The sequence below is a fragment of the Coregonus clupeaformis genome, chromosome 15, assembly GCF_020615455.1.
Source record: "Coregonus clupeaformis isolate EN_2021a chromosome 15, ASM2061545v1, whole genome shotgun sequence".
Taxonomy (NCBI): Eukaryota; Metazoa; Chordata; class Actinopteri; order Salmoniformes; family Salmonidae; genus Coregonus; species Coregonus clupeaformis.
In genome coordinates this window covers 29,492,028-29,508,537 of record NC_059206.1, presented here as the reverse complement: position 1 = coordinate 29,508,537, position 16,510 = coordinate 29,492,028, and the positions used below count along the sequence as shown (strand labels likewise).

Below are 16,510 nucleotides of genomic sequence, written 5' to 3'. Positions count from 1 at the left end.
CCCCTTCTTATAGAGACTGGACTTGGTGAACCAATACATGGAAACTGAACACTTGCCTACAGTGGACATTCTTTGAATATAGCCAAGGTGTAACATAACACAGGGAAAGATTACTATATGCCAAGTCCTTTAAATTTGGTGCCGTGGGAGCATCACAGCTGTTACGCAGTTCAAGGGCTCTCCTTATGTTCATTTTATTTTCCAAATCCTAATACATGGCTGTATTAAGATCCATTTCTTGCAACTGTATCTTCAACATCACAGGCGGCCGGTGGCACCTTAATTGGGGAGGACGGGCTCATAGTAATGGCTGGAATGGAATAACTGGAATGGTATTGAACACATCAAACACCTTTTCCATGTGTTTAATATCATTCCATTCACACCATTATTATGAGCTGTCCTCCCCTCAACATGTTACTGTTAATATCTACACATGCTCTGGCAAGGGGTGTTGCTTTATTCAAAGCCTTTGGGAAATCATGTTGCGTGTCATTCAATGAAGGAAACATTTTAAAGAGCATTAGTTTATTTCTTATTTTCCACAGGTTACCTCAGAAACAGTATAATTATATACAAAATCTGGAATGTTGAATAAATGCATATCAATCATCTTACTGTAGCCGTTTCCAGAGAAACCTTTGAAATAGCTACACATTAAAACGGGTTGCGTCTGCATTGCAATTTATTGCTGGTTTTACAAACTCAGAGTGACTAATGCCATGATTAATTAATTTCTTAACTTTTTAAAAGTATTTACATTTTGATTAGTAATGTCTAAACGGTAACTGGAAAATGTGCTAAATAAATAAAAACAAGGTGGGAACGTGAAGAGACCAGTTGTTCTTGGATATGGAAAACAGGTGAGCCCCTAGGTTTTAGTCCCAGATTGTCTACACCGTCTACTGGACAGTTATTTTCCTTAATTTTTTTGCCATGAATATTTTAAAAAATATGACCTTAACAATCATCAGATTGTTCTTATTCCCAGATAAAAAAAGTAAAAGAACAGTGCCCACAACAAAACAGCACAAAAAACAATTACAATGTTTCTTAAAACATGATGTACTAACAGTAATCTTGAGAAGTCTTAAAAAGTCAATATGTTACCGCTTTAGGCTAACATTGACCAATGACAAAAATATCTGCAGTTATTATGAGCGTGCCACTGGGGCTGCAGTTGATTAAAAAAACTAGGACAGTTTCAGTTGGAAGCAATGTTCACTTGGAATTCAAAATGGAAAAGAGGAGAGCAAACATCATTGAAACAGTGTTTTCCATTCGAGTCACAAGTTGACAGTACCGTGAGCATAATCTTTAGCTGTATGCATGAAGTAATATTGAATTACATACAGGTACAGTAGATTACATACCATTTTACATTTGTAATATACAATATATGCCATTTAGCAGACACTTTTATTCAAAGCGACTTACAGTCATGCATGCATACAGTTTACATAGGGGTGGTCCCGGGAATCGAACCCACAACCCTTGCGGTGCAAGCACCAAGCTCTGCCAACTGAGCCATACAGGACTATACATTTATACATTTGTTAAGTATTGGGATGACATAAATGACAACTTCATTAACTGTGTGGAATTTCTTTTTAAACTTTATATATGCTCAGTCACAATTCAGTGTTTGCATTACAATGAATTTATAAACTATTTTCATTTGGGCCATAACTTGTAGATCTCTTTGAATTGGATAATTTTTGTTTCTGTAGGAAATACATCCACCCTTTCATGGATTAAATCACAAAATAGACAATTCATTGGGTGATTTCATGCAAACACATACATCTATACACTTTTGGACATAGCATAGTAGCTTTTAAAAGCATTTTTATAATTTGACACGATTCAATTAAACATTACAAATGACAGGTTTTTTTTGCCTTTGCAGCTCTGAGTTCCTTTTACACTGGTGTAAAAGTTAATCATGTTTGCATAACATATACACGTAACAAGCTTGGGAAAACCTGAAACTCATTTGTAAGGGCAGAGTGCCACAAGATTCACTATTATACAATGCAGACTAAAATGTTTGTTTCTTTGCTAAAAAGATGTTTTTAACGAAAAAATTATTCACAATATAAATCCTGTGTAATAATCAGCGATTACTAAAAGGGTTTGTTGTTTTATTTTTTATTATAGGTTATAAAAAATGCAATCGGATGTCTTTCTGAATGAAAACAAATCTTCAGACTATTGCTATTAAACCATTATGACAAGTCATGCGGCGTTTACTCAAGAGGAGAGCGTTTAGTTTGTTGTGAATATTGCTTGATGCTCAGGGTAGTCACTCCCTCCCTCCCCTTGTTCTAACAGTTCAAGGTCTATGGCACTTGACAGCCCCCCCCAGTTCATTTGATCCAGCGTAGAGCAAAGAGTCCATGTATGAAACACAAAAAGAGATTGAAAAGCATGTCTAAAAAGATGTTATTTTATACACAAAGGCAAAATGTGGTTGTTTTCCGCCACTTAAAAAAATTGTTAGACAGAAACCCCTTTTCAATCTGAAAGCGTGTGTGTCAGTGTTTTCTAGTCACCAATGGCTGCCTTCAGGGAGAAGCCCTTTAGAATCTTACCAAGATGAGTGAAAGGGGCCCAGAGACCTATACCTGCTCAGTCTGACACAGGCTGCATCTGAGATGACACCCTATATCCTTTGTATACAGTTCACCACTAGTATGTAGCGTGCTCTATGGGGAATAGGGTGTCACTCCCACCAGCACCTCCAACACATGGGGTGTAATCATTAGTCCAAACAGTTGCAAAACTGAACTTTTTGCAATTAAAAACAACAGTTTCCATTGGACACTTTCAGCTAGGTCCCTCCCCGTTTTGTTCCGTTTAAGAAATGTTTTGCAACAAAATCAGCGTAATGAATACACCCCTGGCCATGGTCTGCACACATGCTTAGCTTACCTAACTTTACCACTCCGCCTCCTGACCCACTCTCACATCACATCCTGGCTAGGCTAATTAAGGCCAAGCAAAGGCATTCCTCTCTCATGATCCGTTCCATATCCCAGTCCCAATTCCATTTCACATACAAAGAGCGTTTTACAGCATCCAAGTAGTAAGTAGTCGGCACCCGGGGCGGTTGATTCAGTGATGAGTGAGTGTCCACGTCCATACGAAAGGATTTGTTCAGGAGTTGAGAGGTGAGTGACCGCACAGGCAGTGGTCTATTCAAGTGAGGGATATTCCAAGCCAGTGGTGCCATGGAGGCTACTGAAACTGCTCCTATGCTAAAATGAGGACAGTATAGATACTGGATGTATGCAGTATGGCTCACAGGTTTTATGGAGGCAGAGGCAAATAAATTGTTCTTCTGAAATATCCACCATGTACAGCACCCGTTCCAAAAACTGTCACAATTGTAAGAAGGCAGGGGGGAAATTCAAGAAAATAAACTCTGCCCGAAAGCGCAATCCAGTACTACATTCGTCTCCACAAGAAAGCAAATAACATTGTCCCCCATATCACATCTCAGCTAGATCAAATAAGTGGTTTCAGCATCTTCTTAAAACAAAAGAAACATTACTTAAAAATAAAGGCAAATCAGATGTAAGCAGAGAGAGAAAGAGAGAGAGGTAGCCCTGTCCTCTAGTGGTCAACTACAGTTAATGCTCAACTACAGCAACTAGAAACTCTGCAATGATGAAGGTGAATTATTTTCTTTGAAAAACAAAAGTCTTTACAGAAAGCAGTCTTTACTAAATCTCTGTGTCATTGGAGCACACACCGTCTCTGCTGCGTACTCTGAGTAAAAAATTACCGGGCTATCCCACAGTGACGGCTTCTTTAAGACAACATCCCCCCAGTCCACTTGATGCAGTGGTTCGGCCCCTGTTATCCCAAAAGCTCTTAAAGGTTCTCTTCACCATAAAGCAGTTTTACCAGGCTCCTCTGTGTATAAAAATAAGAAGGAAGTGGACATTCAGTTCTCGTGTGGTTTCGTCTGGATCGGAGGTCACAGTCCTGTCTGTCTCTCTCTACGCTGTCACCTCTCGGACGATGATCATATCCACAGTGGTGGGAAACGTCTTCAGCAGGGCTACGGCGTTCCCGTGGTCAATGTTCACAAAGCTGTATCCGTTCGCCTGTGTGGAAAAGAAGGAGTAAGGGCTTTATAAATACATTTCATTGATTGAATTAGGGATTTGTGGATATTTAGCTAAACACCAAGATAGCAACTTTGGCTTTTATGTTTTATTTTATGTTTATTATTATTATCGCTATTTTAACACTTTATTGAGACAGTACTGAAATCTGAGGGGAAGACAAGTGGGAGAAACAACTTAGAAAGGTGGAGATGGGGATTGAACCCTAGACACTGTTGGGGCTACACATACGTGCATAGAGTTGGAGTCACAGAGGGTGTTACCGTTAGACCCGGCTCTGCACTACAGATGTTTGTAATGTGTTCATAGTAGGTAAACATGTGTTCAGCAAATAACCTTTACTGTATAGCTTTATGCTAGATGGGATATAGAGGTAATGGTATTGAGTTTACCTGGAGGATCTTGTCTCCAGGCTGGAGGATCTTTGAGACAGGTCCCTCAGGCTGGACCCTCGTCACGAAGATGCCCTGAGAGAGAAGAGAGAGCACCACACCCATCTGGTCAACAACACTCATTGCACCATTTTATTGATTGATACTGTTCCAAAATCAGTAAAAATGCATCAACAAGCTAAATTGCTAGCACAGTTAACAATTATATTCTGACTGATAACACTCATGGATCATATTTGAATAAAAATGCTATGTTAAACTTAGAGGCCTCAACTGTGTAAGTGCTTACAATCAATTTCACATGCACTAGGCTGCAAAAATAGACAGCACTACATTGTTATGGGAAAAAGAGGGCTGATGAGTGTAAATACATTATCGTCCGGACGAAAGGGGTTTCCCCGTCCTCCCACTCCTCCTGATATACTGAACCCTAACTCAGGGTTCTTCTCCACTTTCACACGGATCTGAAATAGACACACACACACACACACACACACACACACACACACACACACACATTACTCACCTGACGGGGACTTTACTGTAAACTGTACATTTGAATGAGTCACACACATCACAGTCACAGAGAAAGATATTGGATAAGACTCTGGAGGATTCATTCTATCCAGGTAGTTCAGGGGTGGTGGGGGGTTATAAGCTGACATAGAATTGTTTTAAGATGGTAATTTAGCTATTTGATTTAGAATTGTAAGACCCCTTTACGTATTTATTTATTTTTGTGCTAAAATATTGAATTTGGCCTTCACTACCAAATCCCATAGAAAAGCATTGAATAACACATTCATCAATGGCAAAAAAGACAGTGAAAAAATGTATCATAAGGAATAAAGTTTTGAAGTGTCTGTCCTATATCTAGGAGATTTAAATTGAATTGAATTTTTAACAGGTACCGGTTACCTTCAGACGAGACTGTGACACTTGTGGGGGTCGAAGAGCAAAATGGACCACCATCGTGTTCGCGAGAGTCTCATCTTTCCATAGAGTGGTCATAATAGTTTGAAGACCAAATTTCGTGAGAAGACCGACAAACACTGCTGCAGATGCGGAAGTCCGCCATAGGCGGATGTGGTGGATTGAGATGCAACCAATACAAAAAAAAAAAAACATATCTCTAGCTGAAACTGACAGATTTTGATGGGGATTTTTTTTACTATGTTACTTAGATTGACGGACCGGTGCGTCAATAGACTCTAGTTAATCAAAGTTTTGATGATGAATGAGGTTTTTAGTTGTAGGCTGACACCCTATAACTCTCCAGGGCTAGGGATGGGGGAGCATTGTTTTACTGTAACTCTTCCGTCTCTCCATCCATCCCGCCATCCTACCTCCTGCTGCAGTGTGTCGTGGGCAGCCCGTGGTGGAGGGGGTCCCTGGGGCTGCTGGCCATGCGAGACCTTAAGCATCAGGTAGTCGATGAGCTGCTCTCTGGAGGGGTGGCGGGCCATGGGTGCCTGGCACGACGTCACCTGGCCTCGCATCGGACCGCCCATCTGACCATTCATCAAAGGCACCTGGGCAACACACAGACAGACATAAACAAAAACAAACAGACAGACACCCAGAAACAAAGAGACAGACATTGTTATAGAGTTGACATTCAAACAACAAAATTGATTGTCAGTGCATATCTAAAATACTCATCCATTAATAAGCTTTCAGCTTCAGCATGGTTTGGGAATACACTGGATGAGGTTTATACAGTACTACAATCCCTACTTTCCCACCACCTTGGTTACCATAACCCTCTAAAACTAAAGAAAAAAATAATAGGCTATAATCCAACAAGAGAAAAGCCCTCACAGGTCCAATTTGGCCAATTGATAAGTTAAACTTCAGGCCTGGCATACAGAATACTTCAGGCCTGGCATACAGTGGTTTGGGCTTTCTCCACGATGGGAGTAAAATCTGAAATTACACCCTATTCCCTACATACTATGGAATAGGCTAGGATAGACTAGGGCTCTGGTCAAAGTAAGTGCACTATATAAGCAGTGTTATTCAAGAGTAATTCTTAATGCCAGGTGTGAAGGACCATGACAGAGTCCATTTCATCCTGGTAAACCTTGAGGTAGAATCACAAAATGTCGACAAATTCCCCACATTTAGCCAGAACTTGGAACTGGAACATGTCTAAATGACAACATTAGTTAATTAATTCTCTATCTATAACCCCAGTTCAAATACCTATTAGACAGTTTTCTATCCACATGAGTCTACCTACGTGAGATCCCATACATTTTTTTCCTCCAAATGTACATCCAGGCAGATAGACAGTAAGTCTATAAAGAACAGAGTAGATTGAACTAAAACAAAGAGACCATTGAGTCAGTGCATTCAAAGGAGACATTTACATAAAATAGCTTATTTAACGTCTGATAAGGACTTGACGTCTGCGTAATAAAAGGGCTCTCTATGAGCCAGGCTGTGGTTCTCTGTATGACACCTCTTGAAACAGACCATTTAAAAATCTCCCAGACAGAAGACTGACCTCATTCTGCAGCTCTGTCTGAGCCGGTTACTGAAAAGAGACAGTAGCAGTACAACCGGACAACCTGCAGGGGGCAGGAGGAACTGCTTCCCACCCGGAGTGGCTACGGATAAGGAGTTCTGTATCCCAATTTGGCCAGGCTAAAAATACGTATATTTCTGCGCTAGTGCAGGATTTTTGTGTTCGGCTGCAGCTACCCCCTAATTTATCTCCTTTGTCTGGTGTAGCCTACAAAATTCATGTTGTACACAAAACTGTTCGAACTATTGCATTCCATGCTTCAGTAAGCATAAGTGCTATTTCATGTTCTTTTTCCAGGAGGGGAGTAGGCTATAGCTATTTACATGTTTTACACAAAATACATGATCAACATGTTCGTATAAACTTTGTTGTCAGTATTGCAAACATAAGAACGACACAAACAGGTAGTACAGCGATTTCATGTTATTCTTAGCTGCTGAGTTACATGCAGCTATTTACTCTCGCCACGATATAGCAGCATATATAGCATAACTATGGCACCGGGCGATGCAAAACTAACTCGCCCATTGTCAGACTCTTTTTACCGGTCAGGATACCCGCCCGGCTGCCTAGAACGTTCTGCTGCCAGATGTGGAATGCAGCAAGACACAAACAAGCAGTCTAATTAGCGATTGAATTAATTGAACATTGGCTGTGTTCAATTCATTCAATTGCGCAGGAGGCAGACAGGCAAGTAGTTATTTTTTCAGTAACTACGATATGGCAGAAATAAACTATAAAGATTAACTTACATTCTAGTAATTTACCAGACGGTGTTATCCAGAGCAATTTACAGTAGTGAGTGCATACATTTACGTACTGGGAAACGAACCCACGCCATGCTCTACCAACTGAGCCACACGAGAGCATACATCATAACACAAAACACTGATTGTTTTTGTTCCAAAGTGTAGGGACCGCAATATCCGTTACAACAGACAGAGAAGGTTGTAGCCTTCATAATATACTGTATATGTTTTGGATTGTTTGGTCAAATCGCCACAGGGTTTTTATTTCAGCTCTTCAGAAATATGAGGCAGACATATATATGCTACATAACGAATGTGTGCGTAAAATAACACATGCACAGAACGTGATCCGGATCCTTAGCATTGAGAAAGAGGTTTCTCTATGGGCGCGTGGGAGGTGGGCATGGACATAAACTCCGTATTCGTAGCCACAGCCTTTCCCCCCTCTACATTAATCACAGATTGAATTCTATCTCAGTGTAAATGGAACTCTCTCTGACTATAAATTTAATTATATCTCAGTGTAAATAGAATTGCGAAAAATGTGCCTCTGTTCAAATAATTATTTCACAGGTCATGGAAAGCGGGAGATTTCTGGGTATCAAATATTTCCAATGAGGGTCTTCACATTCAGTCCTTGACTGAGAAGTTTTCATATAGAAACACTGTACATACGGTAGAATAATCTTACTTTTAGTAACTTATTCTGCCTACATACTTGCTTTATAAATCCAAATTCCTCGAAACGTCCATGGACACTACACCATACCGTATATCTAGCCTAGTGATGAAGGTCAAGAGTCCACTGGGCTGAGGAGCGCTCTAAACTTCCACCACTGTATTCCACCCAGTTTAGTTATTAATTCCAGTATAACTAAGCAACGCTCCTCCAACCCTCTCTGTGAGACACCAGGTCCTGGTGGAGGCAGAGATCCCCCATGAGAATAGATAGGCCTGAATGGTAATCTCTTTCAAGGCAGATCTCGTTAATTAGAACTCATTAATCACTGGTGGGGAGGAGGATGGTGCTGCTACGCTACTCCTGCTGTTGTTGGGTCAATATCTAAATCCTCAGCCAGCCAGCTCTCTACTCAGGCTGCTTGGACTGGGCTAGCCCACGCTCTACTTACAGTGGAGGGATAAAGATATGGGTCAGGAATGCATGTGCTGAAATGGGACAGACAGGCAGGCACTTTATGGTGGGGCTGTATGATGGATTTGTAGAATTATTTCACTTGAAGAATACACTGTCAAAAACCGTTCTGTTCAAACTCTTCAGTATCGTGTAGGCCAGGACTGCCCAACCCTGTTCCTGGAGAGCTACCATCCTGTAGGTTTTTTCTCCAACCCTAATTTAGCACACCTGATTCTAATAGTTAGCAGGTTGATAAGATGAATCAGGTTAGTAACACCTGGGGTTGGAGCGAAAACCTACAGGATGGTAGCTCTCCAGGAACAGGGTTGGGCAGCTCTCCAGGAACAGGGTTGGGCAACCCTGGTGTAGGCCTATAACTATTCCCTGGTCTTTATGGTCTGCATTCCTAATATCATATAGTAGGAAATGAAACACCAATTTGAGATTGGTTTATGGGTATCCTATCCTCTACATATGGCTCTAGTGTGCACTTACTTTTCGGAGGGTGTCCATGGTGTAGCCCTGTTGTCCTTGAGGACCAAACACATCATCCTGTAGAGGGAACGATGACAGATTAGTAACAAAGACCATGTCCTGACCGCTCTCTGTCAGTGACAAACACACCTCTACGTATTTAGGCAAGTCACTGACACCTAAATGGTAATGGTGAGGTAAACCCTACCTCTTCAAACAGTATCTTAAATAATCCTCCTCCTCACCTTGCCCCCTCAAAAATAAATAAATAAATAAATTACACTTAATCAGCACTTGCACTTGAACCCCCCCCAAACCCCCCCCCCCAGCTCTGACTCTACTGACAGCTACGTTATTGAGGAAAAATGTACTTTCTATGCCTGTGATATGTGGTTGTCCCACCTAGCTATCTTTAAGATGAATGCACTAACTAAGTCGCTCTGGATAAGAGCGTCTGCAAAATGACTAAAATGTATATGTAATGTAATTTTTCATGTCTTAGGAGAATTAGTTGACCATGATCTGATCGGGGCTAATAATGTTTGTTACATGTTCGGCTAAGATTTTTTGTTATATGCTGTGTTAACCATTCATTCTGAAATGTCTAAGTAATTCCAACACCTATGAAAATCATATCTAAAGGATAACATTCTTAACAATGAGGATGATTTTTCCCTACATAGGGACTACAGAGCCAAAAGCAGTGTCCTATATAAATAATACATAGGAAAGGAAAGAATGATTCATCATTTTATAAGACACATACACCACACTAACACCAGGTGCAAATGAGTGAGTTTGCAGCCATTTTCCACACTAAGACTCAATCTAACACAACAACTACTTGTTCTTTCAACTACATCCCCCATACTTACATTGGACAAACTCAGTGCTCATCTCCACACAAAGAAGTGAAAGGGTTATGAGGTGATTCTAAAGTGATCAAAAGTGGGAGTGAAGAGGAGGCATTAAGCGAGATGATTGATGATGAGTCAAGGTGTCGTTAAAGGGGAGAATCCGTTTTTCAGAGGAATAATCACAGTCTTTTACTAGCGAGGGAGCGCGCTACATTTTGATTGGAGTGTTGGGGGGTGGGGGTGGGGGGTGGGGGGGATAAAGCACTGGGATAAGTTAATCATAGATTGGGAGGGAAGCCAGGTTTAAAAAAGGGGCATTTTGTACCATGCAACATGCTACTATTATTATACACATCTGACTCTGTACTATGCAACGTGATGTTATTTCAGAGCAGAGATGAGGGACTTGTAGCCTATACTGCTTATCAAAGGCTTCAGACTCAGTGATTTAATTGGATAAATGAAATTCCACTACAAATTTAATTTGTCACATGCACCGAATACAACAGGTGTAGACCTTACCGTGAAATGCTTACTTATGAGCCCTTAACCAACAATGCAGTTCAAGAAATAGAATTATGAAAATATTTACGAAATAAACTAAAGTAAAAAAAAAAGAAAAAAGTAACAATAAAATAACAATAACGAGGCTATATAGAGGGGATACCGGTACCGAGTCAATGTGTGTGGGTACAGGTTAGTCGAGGTAATTTGTACATTTAGGTAGGGGTAAAGTGACTATGCATAGATAATACATCTCACTGGCAACTGTATCCCATCATATGGCCTATATCGACACACAGCTACTGCCTGACAGAAAATAGGTTAATGTAGAGAAAAACTCATACGGATAATACAACGGCGATTCAGCCCTCTTCTACTACTGTTTGGATAAGGTACTAGTCTGCTGTAAATTGAGAGACTACAGAAATGTTCAATGTATACAACAGAAACATTATGTTAGATATGCCAGGTCTCAATTGGTCTTTGCAGGATGCCTTTCTACACAGCTAGGAGTCTACTTGAATCACTGATAGAGATTGAAACCGTGAGTTTGCCTACAGTTTATGGTGGAGTGGCCTTAATGTGCACAGACAAAAGATGCCCCTTTCAAACAAGTTAGGTTGCGTCACAATAAGGAGCTATACAGTACAAGGGCCCTGTCCCAATAGTTCTAAAATGCATCTTTCCTTGAATCCTTCTGTGAGGTCATCCCAGATCTGAGGGTTGGAGTGATGGACGCAAACAGAGTGGACAGAGAAACCTTGTTTTCATTTCTCATACCATCAAGCACAGATCAGTGACAACCTCAAGGACAGAACATCACAAAAAGGCTCCACAACGAAATGATGACTGAGGAGGGCATTGTTTTTCGGAACTTAAAGATGTGGAAGACTAAGATGACTTTCAAAAGTATTGGAACGGGGCCCAAGCTGAAAAGTGGTAGGAGATGGAAATCAGATCTGCCTGGGCAGTAGGAGGCTAGGAGCTAGGAGGCTGAGCTCTAGTCTAGCTCCAGTACTCACACAGAGGCCCTGGGCTCCGTAGGGCCGTCCGTCTGCGGCAGCACTAAAGACCAGAGAGCCTTGGCTGCCTGCGTGGTGCACGTCCCGAGAGCTGCTGTAGTGGGAGCAGCTCAGCGGGGCGTAATTGGAATTATAGGACCGAGACAGGGCGTTCTGAGCAGAGGAGGGCAACACACCACATTACACATACAGGCAACACACACACATATAGCCAACACACACAGACACACACTTTAGTGGACATGTATTTCACCAAGTAGTAATGATTAATAAAAGAATGTAAATAATATTGTTAATGTTAATATTCCACATGCTTCAACAACATATGTACATTGAGTTAGTAGCAGCTTGTTTGCTTGTTACTCCAAACATACTGATGCAACATAGACATGCTTAGGGAAACAATTTATATATAAAGCATTCAGACCCTTTGACTTTTTCCATTTTGTTACATTACAGCCTTATTCTAAAATTGATTAAATAAAAACATTTCCTTAGCAATCTACACACAACACCCCATAATGACAAAGTGAAAACAGGTTTTTACCCCCCCAAAATTGGAGCTAAACTTGGTGTCACGCGATGATATGGTGTGTGATCCTCCTACTACGACTCAGGAAACCATGCAGTTTATTAGGCTACAGACAAAAGAAGTTATGATAAACTTCACAGGGTGGTGAAAGTGTACGGTGATCTCGATGCTGGTGACATGATGATCGATGCTTGACTGCCGTTGGACAAATACAAATATTCTCGCTCTTATCCATAATAAATCTCATCATGTAGACTAGCCTACAAGCACAGCCTACCCGCACTGTATCTGTGAGCTGTTGGCTAGATCGAGTAAGAACATTTGCTATTTTACACAACCATTTTTGTGACAAAACTATCGGTAGAGTTGAAAATGCGATAGAAACTTTTATTTGATACATGAAAATGTTTGCGAAAAAGTACATTTTGTGTGCACTAGGTCATCATGCACTAAGTCCGTTTGGTGGAAACACACTACTGGAGGGAAAACTTGCATATTTTCTTTATGGGGATTTTAGAAAATTAGCATGAAAATCTGTCACCAATTTAATGGAAACCTAGCTACTGATTAAACCATGCTTCTTAGATAACATCAGGGCAGCCACTTATATTACTGCGTTCTAAAGGTGCCCACAGTGACTGTGATGTTGAAGTGGCCATTGAGACTGTAGCTCCCATCAACCTGTGCTACCTATGGCCCAAAGGAGAGCCCCTAAGGAACACCCTCCAGACTCCAGTCTCAAGTCAGGTGGCGTCGTGTTATGGTCACCCTGGAGCCAGAGCTGAGGTCAATAGTCTGAAGTGGCTATTTTCACATCTGCACTGATGTAAAGGAACTGGACAGGTCATGAAGATGGATGAAACAGAAACACCACTATAATGTGGTTCATGAGGTTTCTGAATGGACAGTGTGAGGTCATCTCAGCTAACACATGATCAAAGAAAAAGGACCTAATAACAACCTGGGCTGTTAACACCATAACCATGTGATCTTCTTAACACGTTCCCACTCAAACAGTTGTGACCTCTATCGTGGGATATATGCCATTAAGATTATTATCAATCATATTCAATGAAAAGTACAATCAAATATATTGCTCATTAAATATTCATCAAATACTCTACCTTTTCCATCTTCTTGGCCTCGATGTGGCGCATCACCTGGTCTCTCCAGTCCACCGGTACCCTTCCTCCTGCTCCCGGTCCTCCTGGCCCGTCCAGCAGCGAGTGCTCAGACTTCACCCTGGCGTTGGGCCTCTTGCTGGGGCTGCCGTGCTGGTAGTTGAAGTCGCTGACCGACATGGTCCTCTCGGGCAGCTCGTGGGGCTGTGGCCTGGCACTGTGAGGCCTGGGGGCACTGGGCCCGTCGATGCTGTAGGTGCGGGCCGACAGAGGCCTCTGCACGGTCTGGGCTATGGCCAGTGGCCCCCGGCCCAGGGTGTGGATGTCCCTGTACGTCATGTAGTCGCCCTCGGGCACCTGCATGCGCCGGGGGTCTCCCATGGAGGCCGTGGAGGAGCTGCTGCTCTGCCTCTGCAGGGTGTTGCTCCATGGCTGACCACCGGGGGGCAGGTGTCTCTCCTTAGACCACATGTCACCGGGCAGCTTGGGCCCTGTAGGCGGGCCTTTCTGCTGGGCCTGGAGGGGGTATGGAGGGGCCTGGTTGCGGTTGGAGTAGTTGGTGTTGGCCAGAGAGTGCTGGGGCGGAGGGAGGTAGCCCTGGTCGGGGGGGACGGGGGTCCTATGGGTCCACAGGCCTTCTTTGGGCAAGGCGCTGCTGGTGTACTGGACGTTGTATTGGGGCGGCGGGCCCATGGCTATGCCTGAGGGGACTGGGTAGCGGCTGGTGCTGACAGGAGGCTTGGAGGAGCTGGAGAGCAGGTCGGAGGAAGAGGCTGAGGAGCCGGGGTAGACCTGGAAGGGCTGGTCGTTGAGCAGGGAGGCTGACTTGCTGCGGACAATGCTTTGACCCTGGGCCCCCGGTACGGCTCCGGCCATCCTGCCCACTACGCCACCCTTGTAGGAGCCCACCTCAGTGTCCAAGGAGTACAGCTTCATCTCCCCCGTCTCGATGTTGGTGATGCTCCGAGCCTTGGCCACTACAGGAGGGGGGCATCGTTTCTCTGGGGACAACTCCTCTGTGCTGCGAGACAGCGACATGTCACTGCTGGCCGTCACGCCCGCCGAAGAAGTCTGCACCACCGACGTGGCAGAGTCCACCCTCATGGGCGACACGGCCAGTCCCTCGCTGGAGCGGCCGTTAAAGTGGTCGCCCAGCTGGTTGCCGTTCTCCAAGTGGTCTGTAATGGGCGCCGTAGAGTTGTCGTTGTTATACGGCGGAGGCAAGTGGTTAAAGGTCTCCTTGGCGCTCGAGCCATTCGGACGGTCGTCCAGTTGGACCACCATGTTGTCTGGCTGCAGTGGCAGCTTGGCCACATTCATGTTGACCTGGTCCCACTTGGTGAAGCTGTCGCCCATACCGTTGTTGATGCCCTTCTCAATGAAGGCCAGCCTCTCCTCCATGGACAGGTCGTAGTCCCCCACCATCTTCTCTGGCTTGGACTCGTAGCCCTGCTGGGTCTTCAGGAGGGCCTGCAGGGACGTGTCTGAGCCGTTGCCGTTCTGGAGGAGAGGGGTGCTTTCTTTCTGCTGGTTCATGTTTTCATCCTCTTGCCTGGAACAGAAAGCACAACATAATGGTTTGTTGTTGTTGTGGAGTGTTGAGGCATTCAGAGTATAAGCATGGCAGCTGCGCAGGAACCCCGGAGTACACTCGCAATGACTAGGAAATCCCACGCTCTTATTTAGATCTAGTATGAGCACATCCAAAGTTATTTCCTGAGTTGAGCCAACACTTCAAAAGGGGAAAAAACCTTCACTGTTCTATGCTCCCAAGTGATCCTTTTATTAGGATGTTGAGAGCTTCTATTTTCAAAGAAATCACACCCCTAATAGCAAGTAAATCACACCCTTCATCCTCAAGAAACCCTGAGAGGAACTAGACGGCACCCACCTGCTCTTGGGTAGGAAGGGCATCTTGGCCTCTCTCTCGGGGGTGCACATGGAGTTGTCCTGACTGCTGTCCGTGGTCAGAGACACCGAGTCCGACATGCGTGACGGGGACGAACAGTTGCTGTTGTTCTGATTGCTGTTGGCCACTGTTTCGTCCAGCAACGAGTCAGCGTCTTTACCGTCATCTGTCCAACCAAGAGAAGAGAACTCAGTCACTGTGTACACATTCATAGTTCTGACAGGGTTTTGGATGATTTCCGGGTGTACTACCAAGCTGTGTACACTGAGGACGCATGATGTAATCAACGTGTGTCAGTAGTTACATAGTTGTTACATATGGGAACATTTTATTTGAGTTAAGAACCATCTTTCTATCCGTGTACTACTTCTAGCGGTTGTTAATCCTAAAAGGAGCCATGTGTCTGCCGCGGTACCTTTTTTGTCTTTACTAAGGGCCACCACTTTGGGCTGGTTGATGGAGATCTCGATGAGAGGAGGTCTCATCTCCGCCATCTTCATCTCCTCCTCAGATGAAAGCTCCTCAGAATCCTGCGGAGAAAAAGACTTGACACAAACAACCACAAAATAAATGTGCAAGAGTCACAATGTGTATGGCCAATGAGGTGTGATGTGAAGCATAGTTCAGAGTAGCGTACCTCCAGGGTGTCCTCGTGGTTCATGGTCCTGGTATTGTCCGAGGTCCGGAGTGAGGTCTTCTGGGTGGTGTAGGATTCAGAGGTCTCCAGGGGTGCTGTGGAGTCCTGGACACAGACAGGCGCTTTGGGCTCCATCTCTACTGGCTTGCCATTGGCGCAAGGAGCCTCAATCACCTGGTCAAAACCCCAAACCAACAGAAGGTTATATAAAGCAGACTTGTTTCTATTACAGAGTCATTATTAGGTTGTTGTTGTTATGTAATTTGTTACCCATCTAAATTCTAATTAGGTGGTAAGTAAATATTGGACAGAACTGTAATAAAGCGTAACCATGAATGAATGTACAATAGGCTCATTGGGATTCCTTGTATTTACAATAGAATATGTTTATATGCAAATACTTGTGAAACCATACACCATGTGGAGCAGTCTTAATTTTATTTTAGGTAATCTTCCAATACAATATACTGTATCCAAGTTGTTTGTTGTCTGTCTGTGTGTGTGTGTGTGTG

The 16,510-nt window shown here is 43.3% G+C and overlaps 1 protein-coding gene across 3 annotated transcripts in view; it reads right to left on the bottom strand.

Annotated features, from left to right (window-relative positions):
* Nucleotides 1–511: 511 nt before the first annotated feature.
* LOC121582614 (erbin) overlaps nt 512–16,510 on the bottom strand; it is a 147,481-nt gene continuing 131,482 nt past the window's right edge. Inside the window, exons 18-27 of one of the 3 annotated variants that reach the window (XM_045225095.1) lie at nt 15,999–16,172; nt 15,777–15,906; nt 15,344–15,527; nt 13,456–15,004; nt 11,800–11,952; nt 9,438–9,494; nt 5,875–6,060; nt 4,900–4,992; nt 4,529–4,603; nt 512–4,115 (exon numbers count right to left, since the gene is read on the bottom strand). In XM_045225095.1, coding sequence (XP_045081030.1) covers nt 4,008–4,115; nt 4,529–4,603; nt 4,900–4,992; nt 5,875–6,060; nt 9,438–9,494; nt 11,800–11,952; nt 13,456–15,004; nt 15,344–15,527; nt 15,777–15,906; nt 15,999–16,172 — 2,709 coding nt within the window. In that variant the 3' untranslated portion in view covers nt 512–4,007. The remainder of the gene's footprint in view (nt 4,116–4,528; nt 4,604–4,899; nt 4,993–5,874; nt 6,061–9,437; nt 9,495–11,799; nt 11,953–13,455; nt 15,005–15,343; nt 15,528–15,776; nt 15,907–15,998; nt 16,173–16,510) is intronic. The other 2 variants (XM_045225096.1, XM_041898542.2) reach the window with 2 other exon arrangements.